The sequence below is a fragment of the Athene cunicularia genome (assembly GCF_003259725.1).
Source record: "Athene cunicularia isolate RWA chromosome 3 unlocalized genomic scaffold, athCun1 chr3_part1, whole genome shotgun sequence".
Classification (NCBI taxonomy): Eukaryota; Metazoa; Chordata; class Aves; order Strigiformes; family Strigidae; genus Athene; species Athene cunicularia.
In genome coordinates this window covers 85,015,095-85,034,396 of record NW_020799097.1, presented here as the reverse complement: position 1 = coordinate 85,034,396, position 19,302 = coordinate 85,015,095, and the positions used below count along the sequence as shown (strand labels likewise).

The following is a 19,302-nucleotide window of genomic DNA, read 5'->3' as shown; positions in this document are numbered from 1 at the left end:
AAAACCAATTTTATCCATTCCTGATTACTGATGTTCCTCCAGCATCGTTCGTAAGGAAGCAGATGTCTAATCTGAGATCTCAGGCAAAAGTGTTTTCTTCTGTGTAGTACATATTACAGTGGCCCTGGTTAAGATCTTAGTCTCAGGGCCATAATGAATTCTTAGATGTTGAATGGGCTATCCACTGATTTTAACAGGAATGATTTTTACATAAACCCAAGATCCCTTTCCCTTTTGCCATGTGTTTTCCCAAGCAGAAGTGCAGCTCATTATGCAGTACGGGATGAAAGATGCTGTTCAGTATGATACTATTACCTGTGCTAGTTAAAGATTTGGATTTCCTATTTAGATGAAAATAGAGAATAAAATATAAGAAAAGCAAAGCCTTCTGACATTATTGTGTCATGAAAGAAGGAACAAACCTGTATATTGGTTTCTTAAATGTTGGTGAGGATATCAGTTTCCAACATTGGCCAGTTCTCTTCGAGTGCTATCCAAAGGTTTTAGATTAAGGGTTCGGGGTCCAATCATAAAACCAAGGATGATAATAGGTGAGGTTTAGCACATCCCAGAGGGGAATGGTTTAAGACTTTCAGTTAATGCAAAATCCACCAGAACAACATTGTTACTAGCCTCTCATTAAGTAAACAGCCACTGGCAACTGCTGAAAAGCAGTATGATTTCTGATCACCCTAAAATATGCCAAGAGACTTACAAATTTTGGTCTTGTGTACAACAGTTCAGGGTAAGAAGTTCATACTGAGCCACAGTAATGATAAAATAATGCTATTATACTTTCACCTTCATTACACTCTGAATCATGCATTGAAGTTTCTGTAAACATGTCTAACATGCCCTAGGCTTGGTTTGCACTGTATAATAAAAATGATGAAAATAATTGAGGTCAATTGAGTTGACCTATAGTGCTTTTTATTGTTTTAAATTTGTATAGCTAAGATTTAAATTGCAACAAGTGATCAGGATTTTGCTTATAAACCTAAACTGACAGGCAATAAATGGATCAGAAAAACTAATTTTAAAAAATCTTATTTAAACAGATTTTCCCTACCATGACATGTTAGTAGTGCCTTTCTAAAACAAAGTAGCATAAACCAGAAGGAATCTGAGCTGCTGAAAATTAATTTTTTGGTTAATATGGCCATTTCACTCTGTTAATAGTTCTGGTCAAGGCATCTGAACAAACAGAAATAATGGGACTGAAAGGTAGTAGAATGATAATTCTGAAGACTTGTCCACAATTGCAAGGAGCTTTGCTTTTTTTTTTTTTTTCTTTTTCTGTATCTTATCTGACATATCATATTTCTGTATCATATATTAATTATGTTTAATTAATATAAAGTCAGCTCAGCTGAAAATTGTGCACAGTTAAAGATGGCATGCTGTGACCTAAATCCAGATATCTTTAAATAGGGCAGTCTCATTATTTGAGCCTAGGTCTCAATCTTACTTTTGTCTTATCTCCACATGATTAACAAGGAAATCTAAATGTTTCTGGAAGAAGACAGTTGACTAGGATACTGTGGCATACGTGTGCTACCTATGGAACCTCCCATCAACTCTTTGCCTATCCAAGGACACCAAAGCTGAAACATGTGACAAAGGTTAGAGCAGTACCTCTGGAATAACTTTTTTTGTTCTTCAGAGGAGTCTGTATGGCTAGCAAAAGAAGAATTTTTGCAGATTTATCGCTCTGAATTTTTAAGCAGTTAATCATAGTAAGGTACTTTTCCTTCTTAACCATCAAAAAGTGGAGTGAGATGGGCTTTTCTGTGAGGATCTTGTTATAATCATACACTGGCTTTATTAGAATTGTTTCTCTGACTGAAAGACTGGAAGAGAAGTAAAGAATTGATTTCTATATGTTCTACTTAATAATGCAATGTATTTAAATATAATAGAAAAAAAACAGAGAAGAAATTTAAGTAAGGAACGTGCTAATCCACTTTCCTGAAGATGGATGCTAATTTTATTTGTCTTGACCCTCCACTGAAACCTGTCTCCATTATCTATCCAGTGGGATTGGACGTCTCAGCTTTGTTCCACCGAAGACCTTTAAAAAAATAAATTCCAAAATTTCAGGAATTAACATATTCAAGTGAACAGACCACTTTGATAGCATTTTGTAACAGTACAGACAAAAAATTATTTGTTGTGCATGTAGCTCACAGAAAGAGTCTGATCTCATTTTACTGTAAATCCATTGCAGTGCCACTGGCTTCAGCATAATTGCTCCTAACTTTCCAAGACACAAGACATCCGGTATTTTATTTTCTTCTTCTGGAAGAAAATGAAACATAGATTTCCAAGGCACATTAATGGTCAGAACAATAGAATATGCGCCAACTATTTGAACACCGTGCTCCTGAGTTTTCTGTTTTCTGACATACTCTGTAATGCTGCATGCACAAGCATTAAGTCATATATATTTGAATGTAGAGTATCCTATTCATCCCACCAAACTAGCCATCTAGATGTTAGGACTCTCATCCAAGCTACTTCTCCAGGTACACTCTATAGAAAGAGCTCAGCACCTATGCTAGGGGTGATTCTTTCCATCCTCTGATAGGTGGGATGGACAAGGCTCTGTGGACATTCTGGTCTTTCTCCATAGAAGGAAGGAACAACCTAGGAAGCCTTGCTAGACAGCCTGCAATAAATTGTCAATACTACCCATAAAACAGTATTGACTCACGCTTGACTTAACCTGTGTGAAGGTAGGAATCAATAGTTTTTGGGCTGGTTAAAGGAGTTGAGTCTGAACAAAAAGTTAATAACTTGAACAGAAGTAATTGTCTGTAATACTCACCTTGTGGCACACTCTCTTCAACTGGCTTCCCAAGCTTCCACCAAATGGAGAATGGAATTGAGTGGTGAGTAGTGGAAACCACGTTAGAAAATGAAATTGAGAAGCAGATAGTTACCAACAGAGTGTCAGGGTATGAGACTAATAATTTACTAGTGATAATGGCTTCTGCTGTATGAATGCCACCACAAAAGGTAGAAAACACTTGTGCTTACCTCATATATTGGAAGACACCCAAATACTGCACCAGCCTCTCTGTATCCAGACTCAAAACATTCCAAAGGTTGTCTATGGATCTGACCAAGGAAAGCCAAAGTCAGTGCATTACTAGCTGAATACAAAAGGTAATGAAGACATTACTTCTGCTCTCAAAATGCATGGTAACATTCATGTTATTTGAAGAAATGTATGTAATTACTACGTGGAGCAAATATGGTTTATGCACAGGCTTTTTTTTTTTTTTTTTTTTTTTTTTTTTTTAAATTAGGAGGGGATCAGTCTTTTGCTATAGAAAATGCATAACCAGCAAAATTCCAGCTTCCCAAGGGACACATAATCAAGACAGTTAACAGCAAAATGCTTTTTATCACCTAAGTTAAAGCTAGTTTTAAAGACTTAGTTCTCTCACCTATTAACACCCTGGATAAGATCACTAAAGGAATAATTTTCAGGGTACTTGTCAGGTTTGGTGGATGCATGCTATCAGAGGACAGTGGAAGTCTAGCCAAGGAGTAATAGAGTAAGAACTCCCTCTCAGACAATAGCTTCATCACAGGGTTGTCAGTCTGGCTATCCTGTTGGGCTTTGCAAATCGTGAACACTTCAGCAGCCAGTTGTGAAAGATGCAGATGAACACGACATTTCTTCTGTTAACTGTTGAAAGCTTTGAATTTGCAAAACTACCTCAGGTACCTTGACAGTTCATCCACCTCACATGAATCCTGAGACTTACCTAGGTATTACACTTATGGTCAGGGCAGGAAATGAAACTGTCTTTACATGATATAGCTGTTATTTCACCCTAGGAAGCCAATTTATGGTCCTCCAAAAAGGAAAAAAAAAATGCATCTACAGCTTGAAATACCACAAAGAACTCTCATTTCCAGCAAATTTGATAATATGAGTTTAATTTGAAATGGCACATTATACAGAGATTTTCTACTTACATTTTTTTATGGTCTTACTAACACATTACTGATTGTGCTGCAGTACTAACAGTTTAAGAGACGCCAAAACCTCAACAATGTAAAACATTCCTAAAGGAATCTCTTCCAGTGTCTGTCTGTCAATTCTAAGCATTACTCATGTGCATTAATTTCTAGGCATTACCTACTGCAGAAAGACAGGACAATTGAATTATGTTGAGCCAATCATATACTCTAGGTATCTGCACAGCCACTGAATAGCACACCTCTAGTCTTAAGTGCAAACTAAAGTCCACTGGCTTGATAGGCAATCCACTGGCAAATGATATGAAATCAAGCCTTTTTCTCATCAAAAGCTCAATCAGAAGGGGACTCCACTGCTAACATATCAATTATCTTCTGCTATGATACCTCCAGTGAGTCCTCTTTTCAAATGACTAGGTAAAACCCAAAGCAAAGCCAACCTCTACTGACTTGTTCCACAATGACCTCAACCACTGACTTCGCAACAGTAAATTTAATGTTTTATACCCATCATCAACATATTTTTTCCACTAACACTTCTCTCTCTTACTACTACTGCTCTATCTACGGCTGGCAAACAGCAGGGCACCAATGATCAACTGCCGTTACTTTGCAGTGCATGTTCCTACATCAGCTACATCAGTTTCTCTGTGATTTAAACACAGGCTGCTCTGGAGACAGTGCAGCACCTGTGAGCTACCAACTTGTTGTAAAAAGTATTCATAACAATATCTAAACTAACTCAGAACTCTCCTGGTTTCTGATTTAATGGGAACCCTGGAAGAACTAATGGGAACCCTGGAAGAACTATTGTGTATAACCATGGATTCACTGTTGTTCTAGTATTTTCACACTTCCTTCAAGTAAACTTAAGATATTTAGGATTTCTGTTGGAGCATGTGAAAATTCTACGGGTTTTTTTTTAATGCTGTTAAACCAAACAAGTGAATCAGTGTGTGCTACCTTCTAAACTGGAATTTGGAAGTGTGATACAATGAGAATGAAAACCAGGGAGGTTTCTTCAATCCTTATGCTTATACGTTTTTGTTCTAGCTTGTCAATTGAATGAGAAGAATATGTAGGGTTATTTGTGGCTAATTTCTAAATACAATTGCCTTTCTTACGCACTGCACAGAACAGAAACAAATTTGTCATATACATTAGGTACCTTTGGAGAAACCAGAGCTTTGAAAAACTTCAAGTCTTGATTTATGTCCACATGTTCAGGCTTTCTTAAAGCTGAAGGTGATCTGCTCAGTGATTTCCAACTGTACACACAAGACAGAAAAAAACCTGATGCACCTATCAAAATAGCAATTTCAAATGCAACATTCTTATCTGGCTCTGAAATAAAATTAGTTTGAATTGTAAATTATTCCACATATCTTCAAAATATAATTTATATTAGGACCTTTGTAGGTGTCATGAAGTGTTTCACTAACATTTTGTCAATCCAGACACAGGCTTGTCATCTTTAGAAGGCTGGAAATGTTAATATGAAAAACATTAGTTACCACAGCTAGGTACTAACTCACTGTCTGATAACAGCTTTTCAGCATTTCTGTCAGTTCTGACTGCAATTCTTATATGACACTTTCATAACAAAGAAGGTTTCCTCTGCTCATATATCTGGTTTCCAAAGTTAACCACAAGAAGAAGTGATCTAGAGTGTCTGTTAGTGTAGATTAACACAGTTTGATTTATAATGAGAAAAATTAAGTCAGATCACACAAGCTAAGGAATTATAAACTACTCTTCTAATTGTGTCTCTCCACCTGCTGACATTTTTCAGTAGATCACCTGAGCCACTTGTTTAAACTGTAAGCACCTATGCTATTCAGCTGGGTTTGTACCTTTTCAGGTCTATGCACATTTGGGGAATATCTGTTAATAGCATTTATAATTTTATTTATTAATTGAAATTCTAAAATATTATCTTAGTGACTTATATGACAGCTATCCAATAAGCAAATTGTGGTATCATCATGAAGATAACTGATTTGATCCAAAAGAAGCTTCTGTACCCTGTAAAGAACAAAGCCTAGCATCCATAAGTCACACAGCATTTGAATGACAGTTAGCTAGCTATCCATTACACTGTTTGGTACAATTATTACAGAGGAATCAAGTTACTCTTGAGGTGACAGCACATAGAGTATATAGAACAATAAGACGGAAACTTTCTATTGTGCAACATGTGGCTGCCTTTTTTTTTCCAGTTCTCCACACAGTTAAGCAGGCTTCTCATCTGCTTCTGGCTTGTTTAATTAATGTGTTTTAAATGTACGATAGCCATTCTCCTTTACTGAAATATTTGAAGAGTCCTCAAAAAGTAGTCACAGTTTGACAAAGGCATGTCATTTATGAAAAGTTTCTTTAAGGTTAGCTGGCTTAATTACAGTATCTTTGATTCCAGAGGTTTCAAACTAGCTGCTGACTATTCAGAATGACTACAGGGGTTAGTCCTTCAAACACAGCCAAGCACTTCTCTAAATTGATGAGTTACTGTTCTGACTTCACTGTGACTACTCACATTAGTAAGAACTATATGAAATAATAAGTGTTAGCAGGATGCTGACCTAAATGGGGAAACAAAAAAGCAACTTACAGATTTCCCATTGCCCCAGAGTGCTTTGGTTAAAAGGGGGCCTAACAATGCACATGGTATATGGAACCTTACCACTAAAGCACGTATGACTTTTTAAGCCCCGATGTAATTTTTCCCAGATTTGGACTGCTTTGTTACTAAAGGCACTGTGCAAATTGCCTCTAAAGATTTCTGCTTTGTCTTTATGTTAATTTGGGCAACCCACTCAACGAACCAGGGAGCTCCAGGACTAGAAATATGACTTAAGCTAGAGGGCCAAGGCTCTCTGGCTTGACTTGTAACTAACCTATGTTCCTTGAGAACTCTGACTTGAAGGAGAGAGGTCCGACACTGCTATTCAACACACAACATTTATGCCAGTGTCAGAACATCAAGATCAGAGGTACATGAATGTGTCCATAACATCCCAGCGAATTTAGGAAGACCATTTTTCAAACTGAAAGATTAAATTTGGTTTATTCTTACAGAAGGATTTGGGTTTGGGTTGAAACTATTCACATTAAGCTTTTTCAATACATTTTTTGGGATCCCATAAGTCCATCAGCTTGTGGAACTGGAAAGGAAACAGGATGCTAAGCTGAACACTGTACATAACATACAGACTCTAATTAGGCTAAAATCTGAGACAATTATCTAGTCATCATTATTACTGAATTCAAATCTTGAACATCACCTAATCCTGACTGTCACCTGGTTATAACAATTAAAAGATTTATCCATGCTGTGTAAAAACATTTTTGAAAAGAAGTATTTCCTACAAGTTATTTAGAAAAAAAAATTTTTTTCTGACCTTCAGGTGAAAGGTGCTTTTTAAGTCTATTTTCAGAACTGTTTTCCCAACCATACATGTATGTAAATGTATGAGATCTTACTTGTCCCTGTCCAGCATGAGAGGATATTCAAAATTCTTCTTTTCCATATGCTTGCTTTCCTCTTTAATTATAGTAGGAAAGTTATTAACATCACAAGGCAAAATCAACCGACTGATATCTGATAACTCAAACTTCCTGGGCTGTCCGAAGTAACCAAGATAGCATCCGTTCATGGCATGCCAGAGCCTACAGACAGAGTAGAAACAGTGCCAAAGGACAGAAAGAAAAAATAAATACTTTTAGAAATGGAACAAAAATTGAGCATATATCTGTTTAGATTATCAAGTTCTGCAGTACCGTTCTAGAGTTCAGTCTAGAGATTGAAGTTCCCTGTTCATACTGTAACTAACTTGAGAGTAAAAAATTCTCAGGAAGAGGTTGTAAAAATCAGAAAACAAAGTTCATCTTTGTAATTACAAAACTGAGGAATAAAGGCACCGATATCGTGAATTTCTCCTACAGTAAGGTACTGCCACCAGAGTAGGATCTACACAGAATTTCCTTATTGATTCTCCCCCCAAAAAACAAAAGAAACCCTTCCAAATGTACTTGCTAGCCAAGGAATTACAGTTGTCTATAAAGCATCTTCAGACTGCAGTGGTTTAATTGCATAAGCATTGGTTAGATGCAATGCTTAGGACCCATGTTAATTTAACAAGTATTGAAAGCTAAACAGAACACAAAGTAATTTCTAAAATGATGGGGCTGTTACCTATGCATTCAAGGTCATCTTGCTGAAAGAAAATGACAGTCTGCAAAAGGTCTGACTTCCTGAGAAAACTGGAAGTGTCACATAAAAAAAAATTAGTTCTTTCAGGTGCAGAACAGAAAAAGCACACAATGTTGTATTTTATTTAAGTACTTTATCTAGCCCATCTACAAGTCCAGCAAGAAGAGAAACTCTGGAGACAGTTCAACTGATTGGACATAGCAGTAAGAAGTATTAGTCATTTTTGTACCTGACTGAACCATCAATAGAAGCTGTCACTACCACATTTTTCTCATCTTCATGAAATAAGTCAACCACTTCAGTAGAGTGTGCGCTCCAGCAGAGCTCCTCCTTTATTTGCTGAGGGAAAAAAAAGCAACATAACCATATTATAGGCAGTTCTGTATGCCACCATGGTTGCTAGCTTAGTGGATTTATCAGCATGGCTTTCTGAAAATTAAAAAAGGAGAAAAAGTAATCCCTCCATAAAACAGCCTGCAAAGGGCATATTGGTAGAAACACCACTCAGGGGACATAGATAAATTCATTCTTAATGTAGCCTCTTTGAACACAATGGAATAATGCTAATAGCATTTTACTTATGTTTTTCTTGTTTTTCACAGCATCAAGTTATTATTTCAAGTAAAAGACATGACCTTTATGTGCAGGAAATATTTTTAGTCCCTGCAGAGCTCTGAATCCATTTTTCTCTTTTTGTCTTATCTTGGTATACTGTTCAAGTCAAGAAAATCTGTCAGATTTTTCCTTACATTTTTACTGTTTTCTGGATCTTCTAAGAATGAGGCAATGCTCCAGCACATAATATGTCCCTCTGTTTAAGAAAGGAAAAAGCAAAATATCAGTAAATTTTGTTAGTGCTACACATTCACTTGTTGCTACCATATGCTCTTGGTAAACACTGAGCAGAATGAAGCAGAGATTACAGGTCAGTGGAAGTTATTTTAAGATGAATGCCACTAACTCATTGTCAAGCACAGAGTAGAAAATAATAGACTATTCATTAATATGCGAAGAAATATATATATATTTTGTGAGCATGTGTCATTAATAAAGTTTTTTTCTTTAAATATCATTTAAAAAAATAAGAGTCATCTTGTCAAGACAGTTATTTAGTGCACAAACTAGGTATGAGAGCTTCCTGGGGATTAAACTGTTTTTCAGTCCTGGTAAAATGGACAAAGTTTGATTAATTACATACATAATGAAAGCTTAATGCTTTACAACCTTTTAGTGCACTCATGTGAATAAAAGAACCACTTTCCTTATGACCCACAACTGCTCAATTTCCTGCCTCTTTCCTGATGAAGTTGCCTCTTATCTCTCATTTCTACTACTAGACAGAGGAATCTTTTCTCTGATTCCAACTTTCATACTGGTCACATTTGATTTCTAGGACCATACATTTTCGAGAAAGCAAGGAGGCTGACAGAGAAGTTGACCTTTTCCTAACATGGAAAAATCTGTAATGGGAAAAAGAAATTGGTAGTACTGCAGATAAGAGAGAAGGGTGTGGAAAGCATGAAAAGCAAATACACAGTGGTGCAAACATAAAAGGACAGAGTATCAGATGAACAGGTAATAGGATGGATACTTTTCCACAACTAATTAAAATCCTGTTCAGTGCATGCTGCCTTCCTGAACTCATTTACTGATTGATTCAATGGGGAGTGAAACTTCATTTTCAGCACCAATGTCAAGCTACTGTTCAGTTTTGAAAAAAACCCAAACTTGCTCCATCCAACTTCTGACAGCATAAGAAGACCAGGAAGCTAACAGGAAAGAGTTCTAATAGATATTTTAGAAGAAAAGTGACACATTAAAGGACAAAAATCTCATATGACAGATGCAGAAGAGGAAAATTGCCAGGGTGATTCTAAAGGTTTGGAGGAGAATCAAACAGCAGATAAACTCTTGGACTTTCTGCCAAATGAAAGCTAGATTTGGTGTGAAATTAAAAGTCTAACAATGAGCTGCTAGCACAGACACAAGTGCTTTCTTTCCTTATATAACAGCATATTGCTGAAGCCATTACTGTGCAGTTCATTAGTGTCCAAATCATGGCTCTTGGTACAGCCACAGCTGCAGTTTTTTATTTAGTTTTATTACCATGGATGAGAAATTTTTGGTTTTAGCAGTAATATTTGTCCTTGATATTAATACAATAATTCAGATGGAAAGTATATGCAGGGCTCGTGAATGAAGAAAATTTTAATGTCTTTTATGAAGACAATTTTAGTGATAATGCTACTAATATTAAGCTTTAATCTACCATCCTTTCACACTAGAAAATACCTTGTCAATTATTTAATTATCGCCTTGATGGAGAAAGTCTGGCAGCATTTGGACCTTCATTTCCACATTTCTGGCATATTCACAGGATGATATTTTGAGGTCCTACAGAGTGTCCTGAACAGAATGACTAACATGTTAACTCACCCTTACTGCCTGCCAAAAGCATTTTAGCGGAGGTGTCTGTACATAGTGCTGTCAGAGGAACTGAAGGATATTTTGAAAATGGCAAAAGTTCTTTCACTAAGGTTCCCTAAAAGAAATAAATAAATAGGCACGTATTTATAATATCTACATGAAAAAAAATGCATCAGAAGTTGAGTGCCATTGATTTGACCTATTCAGCATTACTCAGCTCATATCTATTCAGAAAGCTGTTAAAAAGGTAGGTTCCTAATCTACTGAACGACCAAGATAGCTGGGGTGTATTCTTCTAGAGTGCTGTCTCTTCTACATCAAAAGAACAAGCTATTTCACTCTTCAAGCAATTCAGTCTAGCTGTATGTACCTCTACTTCACCTCTTACCTCTCATTTACTGTGGAATATCATCAGTATGCATCTCATTCGCCACTAAAATATTTCTTGCTGCAAATGAGCCCATGATATCTCCTTCTCCAACTTGTTATATTTTTCAAGTAAGCACGAGTAGACTTTCTCCCTTACTGCCTCTTTAGGTTTGGAAGGAGGTTAAGGTGAATGTCTTGCTGATAAGGAGATTCCTGACTGAGTCACCCATACAATGATGATGACAATCACAACGGTGATGACATCACCATCATCTGAACTTGGAAATTCCTACAGGAATCTAAGCATGCTAATGACCAGTATTACCCAATCACATCATGGTAGTCCCCCTTCTTGCTGTATTTACTTTATATCTCTTGCTTAGAGTAACATGTTTTCTGGAATAGAGTGTTATAGATCTGAGGTGATATGACAACTAAGCCATTGGCATTCTGTTGCATGACTGGCTTTACAAGCTGATTAGAGCTGTAGACATTATGTGTTAGGATACTATTAAATATGTCCTGATTTGTAACCCTACTAGTGCTAGCTGGCTTATGCAGTGTTCCAGAGATTTTTTGTCTCTTTTGAGAGTAGGACAGTCTTCCTTGATTATCATCCTTTCTTAGAAGTTAAATGTTGTGTGTGCAAAGTCAACTTCTAGACTTTCACATAACTTTACAGTCGTTTTTTGTTATAATTATTTCAAATCATGTTTTTTCATTTTCCACTTGTCATTACTCCCAGCTACAGTTATTAAAGCAGAACTAATTTGTGTCTGTGGAAGAAACTATTACCCAAAAAATGCAATAAAATATCTGCTGCTGCAATTGCTAGTTAAATTGCATGTTTCAAAAGCTTAGAGTTATCTTCTCAATAGTCCAGACCCATCCCAAAGACAGTCAGTTACCTGAATACTCCATAGGCAGATACAGCCATTTTCATGAGCAGAAGCCAGTATTGGTGGGTGTCCTGCTACAGCTTTGGATGACTGTACATTCTTCTTCAAGTACTGGATATTACTATACCTAGTTGTGACTTCTGCTTTGGAACACAAATGATCATACATTTTCTCAACAATTTTTAGTACTACTTTAGAATGCATAGAAATTACATAATATGGGGAAAAAAAAGTAAATTTGAAATAAACTCCATCAAGATGGATTACTCTGAAAACATTACAAATACATCTTCATGATCTTATCTAAACCAGCCAGAACTATTGCTCCATTATGCAGGGGAATCTTACTTAAAGCACAGCAACAGATTTTACAGAAACTGCAAGCACCAGTGAGGGTAGGGCAGAAGTGCAAGACAGTGGTCATCATGACAGCTGAGAGGCAGTTCTGCAGCCTCTGCATGAAGCTTCTAGAGATTTCTATAAATTCAGCAATGAAGTGAAGTTTAATAGCTAAATGACACTTAACAGTTCTGAAATCATAGACTTCTATAGTTATTTCACCAGTTTAAAACTTTTGCTAAATGCAAGGTGGTGGTCATAAAGAACCTTTTTTGAGTTCCTGCTATGACTTCCCCCGAGCTGGAGATGCTGGGGGGTCCCATGAAAGTTCTCAGTGAAACAGACATACAGTATATGCAGGACCTGACATGACTGTCTATTTCATTGAGCTGCTACAAGGTTTAGGGATATTCTGGTTTCAGGGCATGTTTTCTTTGCAAAATAAATTCAGTTGAAATTCACATTTCAGATGATCAATTTCCTTGTTACTGGGAAGTCTGTTTTCCATCAGAATATGTCTAAAGGATTCGGAAGAATCTAGAGGATTTGCTTCTTGCAAATTCACCAACTCCATTTGGATGGCTTTAACTTTTAAGGACTCTCTTGTTTCTGTTGTTTTAAGGATATATACTGTAGGGAAGACTCTTTCTTTGAAAATTTAATCTGCTTTTGAAGATTTTGTCTGTGAGGCCATTCATTCATGCTTGACTCATGTTTGCTCCTGCTATATCATTTCAATAATTCATTGCTCAAATATTTATGTGGAAGAGAAGTGTGTATAGCTAACATTCCCAGATTGTGCAAGGTTTTCGGCATCATATCTATTTAGAAAAAACATAAATCAAGCCCTTGCATATCCTGCATCCTGGCCTGGCTTTTTGGAAATAACTTCAAATCAGAAGGGAGTAGAAGACCTTGAAGCGTGTCATTCACACGCCAATGGTATACCAATTATTCTAAACACAGTTTGCCAGACAAACTGACAAACTCAGTTTTGATACTAATCTGGGCAGAACTCATGAATCAACAACAAAAGAGAATTCAAAACATCTTTCATACCTGTTGTTATTTGAATCTTAATTTCATCATTTCTTACATTTTCCTAAAAGCAAGGAATAAAATGTAACAGAATTAGAAAATGGAATTTGGGTCTAACTAAGAACTATTCTCTAGTTGAAATTATTTTTAAGAAATTTTTTTTTTTTTTTTAATTGAAGGATTCAAATATTACCCCAATTTCCATTCAATCTGGAATGGCACTGAGTGAAAACAAGAAACATTTCATCTGAAGAGAAGCAAAATCATAGATGAACAAATCACAGATGAAATTAATTGGAACTTAGGAGCATGCTAAAGATAAATTTGGCTGAATGTCATTAATTTCTTAGGACAAGCAGTCAATCACTTAGAGTCATGTGAATGTAACCTAAATCTCTTACAGAGTTTAATTCAGAATATGCATATAGCCTTGTTACTGCCTTGAACAAAGATGAACAAAGTGCATAAACAGCAATAACATTTACTCATATCTGCATCTTCAGTATGAGAATTGTCACAGCTCTTCATTTGTGCCTTACTATATAGGCTTCTGAGGATCCCCAACGCTGACAGTAATCGGTATATTGGCCCCAAAATTTGCCAAGTCAAATAAGGCACGAAAAAATATGCAGTCACGAGTATTTGAGGTATCTTAAAAGGTGACATGCCAATTCAATCTCATCCTACTTATTGATCTGTAAGGCTTGATATGTTGGGCTTCTGGGGATCTTTTTAAGAGCTGCCAGTGACTGTCTATTTTGTTATTCTAATAACTACATGGCACAAGATACTGTATTCTTTAGTTTGTGGATAACATTAGGCATGTGTCTATTTGGGAATCTGTGAAAGTGCCATGCTCTGCTGAAACAACATGCAGGAAAGAATCTGAAATGTAGCAGGATTTTTCTCTTTTTGCCTACTTGCTATTTGTTGCTCTGCAGATATTCTCTTCTGGCATAAAAGGACAAAAAGTGTCACAAAAATCATAATGCTATCCTTAGCAAAAATACACAGATTGAGACACTGGCATCTTGATGGTAAATTAAAAAAAAGAATAAATCATACTGTCATTTAAAATAATGTATCCAAGCAAGTGTGGATTTTTATTCAAGTATTGAATGATTTGTCTATTTTACCTTCCCCTTTGAGTTCTTCTATACCCCCATTTGAAAGTCAGAACTGCTAGTCATAAGCATCAGCTATTCCATGTATCACAGAGCCTGCTGCCTGACAGAATGTATTCTTAGTTCCCCATCTCATTCAGCTTAGGTGAATTAAGTTCATTTCTCTGTAATTCTTGATACTTAGTTTTGTGCATGGCTTAATGGAGGTATTTTAGTAAGCTACAGGATTTTAAAACCAGAACCAAAATGAAAATAGACATTTGTTTTGAATGCTATCAAATCCATGAAGCCACTATACCTACCTTACGTAAGTTTGAAGAACTGTTCTTGTGCTGTGGAATGGCACTGATACCATGCCTCGCAGTAGCAGTAGTAGCGGGCAGGGAGCTAGTTTTCCTGTGTGAAAGAAACTATTGGAGATCACTGACATTCTTGAAGATACCGTTTGCTATCTGGAAACATCATCCAGTGTAATAAGGCATAATAAAATAGCATCTGAATTGATTAGACTGATTAGACTAAGAGTTGTTGATGTTTATAAATTTATCTAAGTAACTAGGCAATTTTTGCACATTACACAGCCAACCTCTCCTGTCAGGAGTTTTGAGCAAGTTAAATCTGTAATAAATCAAAATTAACACTGGTGTGCATCCTCAAGAAGGGGAAAAATTCAGTGCATGCCAATGGTTTGTTCCTTTTCATTTTACACAGTGCTTTGCTCTGCAAATAGTTTTCAGTTATTTATAGAAGCTTATTTTCAATCTGTTAAGAAAGTTCTCAGAAACAGGATTCTGTGGGAGAAACGCAGGAAAAAAAATGGATATGGTCTTCAACGTTTGTGTTTCTGATTCAAGTTCTGGCTGTGCTAAGGAGAGGTTCTTGCCACATAACTTACACCAATGTCACAGACTGCTCTGTTTTTGAGAGGAGTAACTGAATAGCTGGGATAATGTAAAACCCCTACAGAAAGTATGTAGCTGGGGTAGCCCACTTTAATTTGGACAGGTAGCCATGACTTTGTAATTTTTCAGTGTTTGATTTTACAGACTTGCTAGCATTCTTGACTATTGTGCATGTGTATACTGATCACAGTCAAATTCATTCAGGTACCTTCCCAGTACATACAAAACATCCTAAGCCTATATGATTCAAAGTCACTGGTAGGATTCTCCTGCTTAAGCATAATCAGAACTTTTCTTGATTTATAAAATAATCTATTTGTGAATTGTAATCACCACATTTCAATTTAGCTAGGATTTCTTAAAGTAATCATTAAGCTATAATGTCAAATAGCAAATTTATGTTCAGTTAGGTGGCATTAGTACATTTAGGGGTGTAGTAAATGCATAGGCTACTTGGAGGTTTTAAAGCAATGGAAGATCATAAACCATCCTTATGATTCAGGAGAGCAAAAAAGCTGCCTAATTGCTTTAAGACCTTTAAGCTGCATAAGTATTTCAATCATACCGAGTCCTGTTGGCTACCATTGCCTTTGCATATCCACTGGAAGACAAGCTCTTCTGAAGTTATGTACAGGTGCAGTGCCTTTTTCACAAAATTAGCATATTCCGGTAAAATTCTGCTCTCCATTCAACCCTACCAACCTATGCCAGCTCCAAGTGTGTTTTAAGATAAAAGTTGAGGCTGCACACTTCAGTGATCTTGCTTCTCTCTTTGTTTGCTGAGAGTATCTAATAGCATGAGGATTGTATCAGGTTTAAAAAAAAGAAAAAGGCTGCTGCAACACAGTGTTATTTCACAGAGATAAGAATCAAAGAAGGTACCCTACACAGGAAAACTGATACCTGTCAAAAGCTGACTTCTGTTGAATTCTTCAACAGAACTGAGACTTATGAGGTCATTTAGAGAACAAAAGGACAGCTTAGTGGAGTGGTAAAAAAAAGAACATATAATATGAAGTTATAAGCATTACCAAAGTTTAAGGATGGTAAAGCTAATTAACTGTTTGAACTTGAACTGATTAAATACAAGACAAATCCCAATTTAAATCAGCTATCTTGGACAAACATTGCAACAGTTTAGTACAACAAAATTCCAAATGACTTTGTGTGTCCTGGGGCACACAGTTACCTGGAAGAGAAAGCACTATGGACAAGGAATAACACGGCATTGACTCCAGATGCTTGAAGAACTGAAGCCTGGCTGTCTTCATTAATTTTACACCTGAAAATAAAGGTGTTTATACACAATGTGTCAGATAGGTTGTGTATTGTTCCCCAAAAAAGTTGCAGACTTTATTTGGAATCTAAAAAATTAAACATTTAATTTCCCAGAATGTATGTCACCTAAAAGTTTTAGTCACAGTTTTTCAGAATCAGTTGATCAGTTATGATGGATTAATATCAGTGAAGAGTAGGTACAAAATGTGCCTGTGCCAAGAAAAACAGAAACCTGATAGAATGATGAACGTTTAATCCAGCCAAGTATTTTCTTGAGAATTAGCATTTAAGAGAAATGTAAAGTAACTTACGTTGAAGTTAACTAAGTTAATGTTAGAAAAATACCTTGCTCCTAACATTCAAACCAGTCATGTGAACTATGGGTAAAATACTCTACTTACTAAGCACTGACTTTCCTGTCTTCCATGCATCCACATAAATTGGCTTCCTCATATATAGGGAGGCAAAAGCAAAGGAAGATACACAACCAGAACTGCAGTTCAGTTTTGATTATTTCCCATGGTACAGAAAAACTCAACTAATTTTCTCACAAACATGACAATTTTACACATGAAGGATGCTGTGAAACTATTGGGTAGGATAGTTAAATGTTGACTTTGTATGGTCTTAAAAGGCATGTATTCCACCACCAACATAGAAACACTGCAGTGCTGCTCCACCCAGTCTATCCAGACATGTTGTCATTGTTCACTCTCTTGCTGTAGCAGCTTAACACGCATGAGAATATCTGGAACCATCCTATGATCACTTTTTGTCACTTTCTGTGAAAGACTTTTACTCCCAAACCTCCACAATCAATTCAGATTTCTCATTGCTGAATGTGACTTCTAGTCTCCTGTGTATAGACTGATACTGATAATGTAGAGTATCTGCCATTATCATCTGAAGTAGTATTATTTCCAGAAGTCCTCCCAAACAAGAAACTTTCAAAATAAAGATGTTTCTACAGCTCAGTAGCAGCCTCTAGTCAATAACAGAGTGAGTTATATAGCAGGAATTTCCTTCAGTGGCAGTGCTGAGTTATGTTAAAACACTGTTCTTAATTACATCATCCCTTCCCCAAATTACTCTGGATCACTTCTACCTGCAATGTCAGGACTAGCTAGCAAAGTACTATGACGTGGGAGAGAGGGGGGCCCACATAAATTGCTCCTTTAACTCCTGCTTGTCCATCACCCTTTATAGTTGGGTATCTTAAAATTTCTAGTATGCCATTTGAAAAGTTTGTATGAAATATTGGAGATCAAAATGCCTCCATGAAAGCAATACTTACAGGCATCTCACAGAGGTAGATTCAAAATCCCATAGAATTACTGCCCCGTTTGCACTTCCTGTAGCTATCAAACTCCATCCTTCTACTTTTAAAACATCAAAACACTTAATTTCCACAGAATGGACAAAATTCTACAAAGAACATCAAAAAAAAAAAAAGAGTAGGAACAATGTGAACACTAAAGAGTGAAATGTTTTAACTTAGTTTACCAAGATGCCTAAATTGACAGTGTCTACAATTAACTGCATATTAAATGCTATTCTAATACTACTGTATTTGAGCTACACAGAAGCATCAGAAGGAAGTAGGGAGTGACAGTACTGGGAGACTCTCTGCTGCATAGGACGGCCTCCATCTGCCAACCTGACCTGCTATCTGCAGCACAGTTGCAATTAGAGTGTGTAAAAACAGCTTAAGAGCTGAAGATTAATGAGAAGTAGGTATCTATGGAGACAATCTAATCAGGTTAAAGCAATAAGTCACTGAACAGAGATATAATGACCTTCCTACAAATATCTTCCAGATCTGTTACAGAATTAGTGAAATTATACAACACAAAACTTAAGTCTCGTGGACTATTCAAGTTAAATTGGTCAACAATTGAAACATAAATTTTACATCTTATTTTACCAAAGCAATAAGAAGAGCAAAAGGAATCACTTTAACATCCAGCTTGGTCTTTATCTGCCACTATTACTGAAGGTCAGTTTAGCTCTAGCAATGAATGACTTCTCATTTTATACAAGAAACTCAACTTACTATTTTGTAAAGCAATGTGAAGTGTACATTCAGAGCAGCTGCTTAATCATGGCGACAATCATGCAGTGGATTATTACACAGATATAGTCCTTAGAAACAATCACTTTCTTACATGATTTATTTTAGACCCTCAGTGTTCTTTAAAGTTTGTAATACTAATTTAGTTCTTATCCTGTTGTGAAAACATGAAACCTTTAAAGGCACAGTAAACATTTACTTTCCAATCTTCTGTAAATGATGTGGAACTTTAAAGTGTTTCTTACCTCTGTGTCATTCCTCAGAGAACTGGTGTCAGACAGCAGTTGAATATCCGGAAAAAAATCATGTGTTTGTAAGGTGTCAGGCTTCAGTGACAGAGACACAACTGGATTCCTTCGTGGAAATGACACTGCCTCAGGAAGCACCCATGTGACATATAGATATGTTTGGACTGAGTTACCCTATTAAAATAACTGACTTAATGAAAGAGAAAGGAAAGGATTTCTCTATTCATAAGATAATTATCAGCAAGTGTATGTCAAAAGCTTGTTTTCTGTGCCAAATGACAAAACTATTACCCATATCACCTAACATATGCCTACACTGCAAACTGAAGCACCAACCAGAGATATTCCAGCTCACTTTATTATACCTGCTGTTATATTAGAAGCTGTCCAGCTCTGTAGTTCAG

The 19,302-nt window shown here is 36.4% G+C and overlaps 1 protein-coding gene across 8 annotated transcripts in view; it reads right to left on the bottom strand.

Annotated features, from left to right (window-relative positions):
- Window positions 1-19,302, bottom strand: part of WDR64 (WD repeat domain 64) — a 91,656-nt gene that overhangs the window by 12,373 nt on the left and 59,981 nt on the right. For 3 of the 8 annotated variants that reach the window (XM_026844858.1, XM_026844856.1, XM_026844857.1), the window contains exons 15-28: window positions 18,896-19,072; window positions 17,874-18,004; window positions 16,491-16,583; window positions 14,702-14,795; window positions 13,297-13,339; window positions 11,908-12,041; window positions 10,640-10,745; window positions 8,953-9,014; window positions 8,433-8,542; window positions 7,474-7,659; window positions 5,162-5,261; window positions 3,040-3,120; window positions 2,828-2,861; window positions 1,953-2,071 (exon numbers count right to left, since the gene is read on the bottom strand). In XM_026844858.1, the coding sequence (XP_026700659.1) occupies window positions 2,028-2,071; window positions 2,828-2,861; window positions 3,040-3,120; window positions 5,162-5,261; window positions 7,474-7,659; window positions 8,433-8,542; window positions 8,953-9,014; window positions 10,640-10,745; window positions 11,908-12,041; window positions 13,297-13,339; window positions 14,702-14,795; window positions 16,491-16,583; window positions 17,874-18,004; window positions 18,896-19,072 (1,395 nt within the window). In that variant the 3' untranslated portion in view covers window positions 1,953-2,027. The remainder of the gene's footprint in view (window positions 1-1,952; window positions 2,072-2,827; window positions 2,862-3,039; window positions 3,121-5,161; window positions 5,262-7,473; window positions 7,660-8,432; window positions 8,543-8,952; window positions 9,015-10,639; window positions 10,746-11,907; window positions 12,042-13,296; window positions 13,340-14,701; window positions 14,796-16,490; window positions 16,584-17,873; window positions 18,005-18,895; window positions 19,073-19,302) is intronic. The other 5 variants (XM_026844861.1, XM_026844860.1, XM_026844863.1 and 2 more) reach the window with 3 other exon arrangements.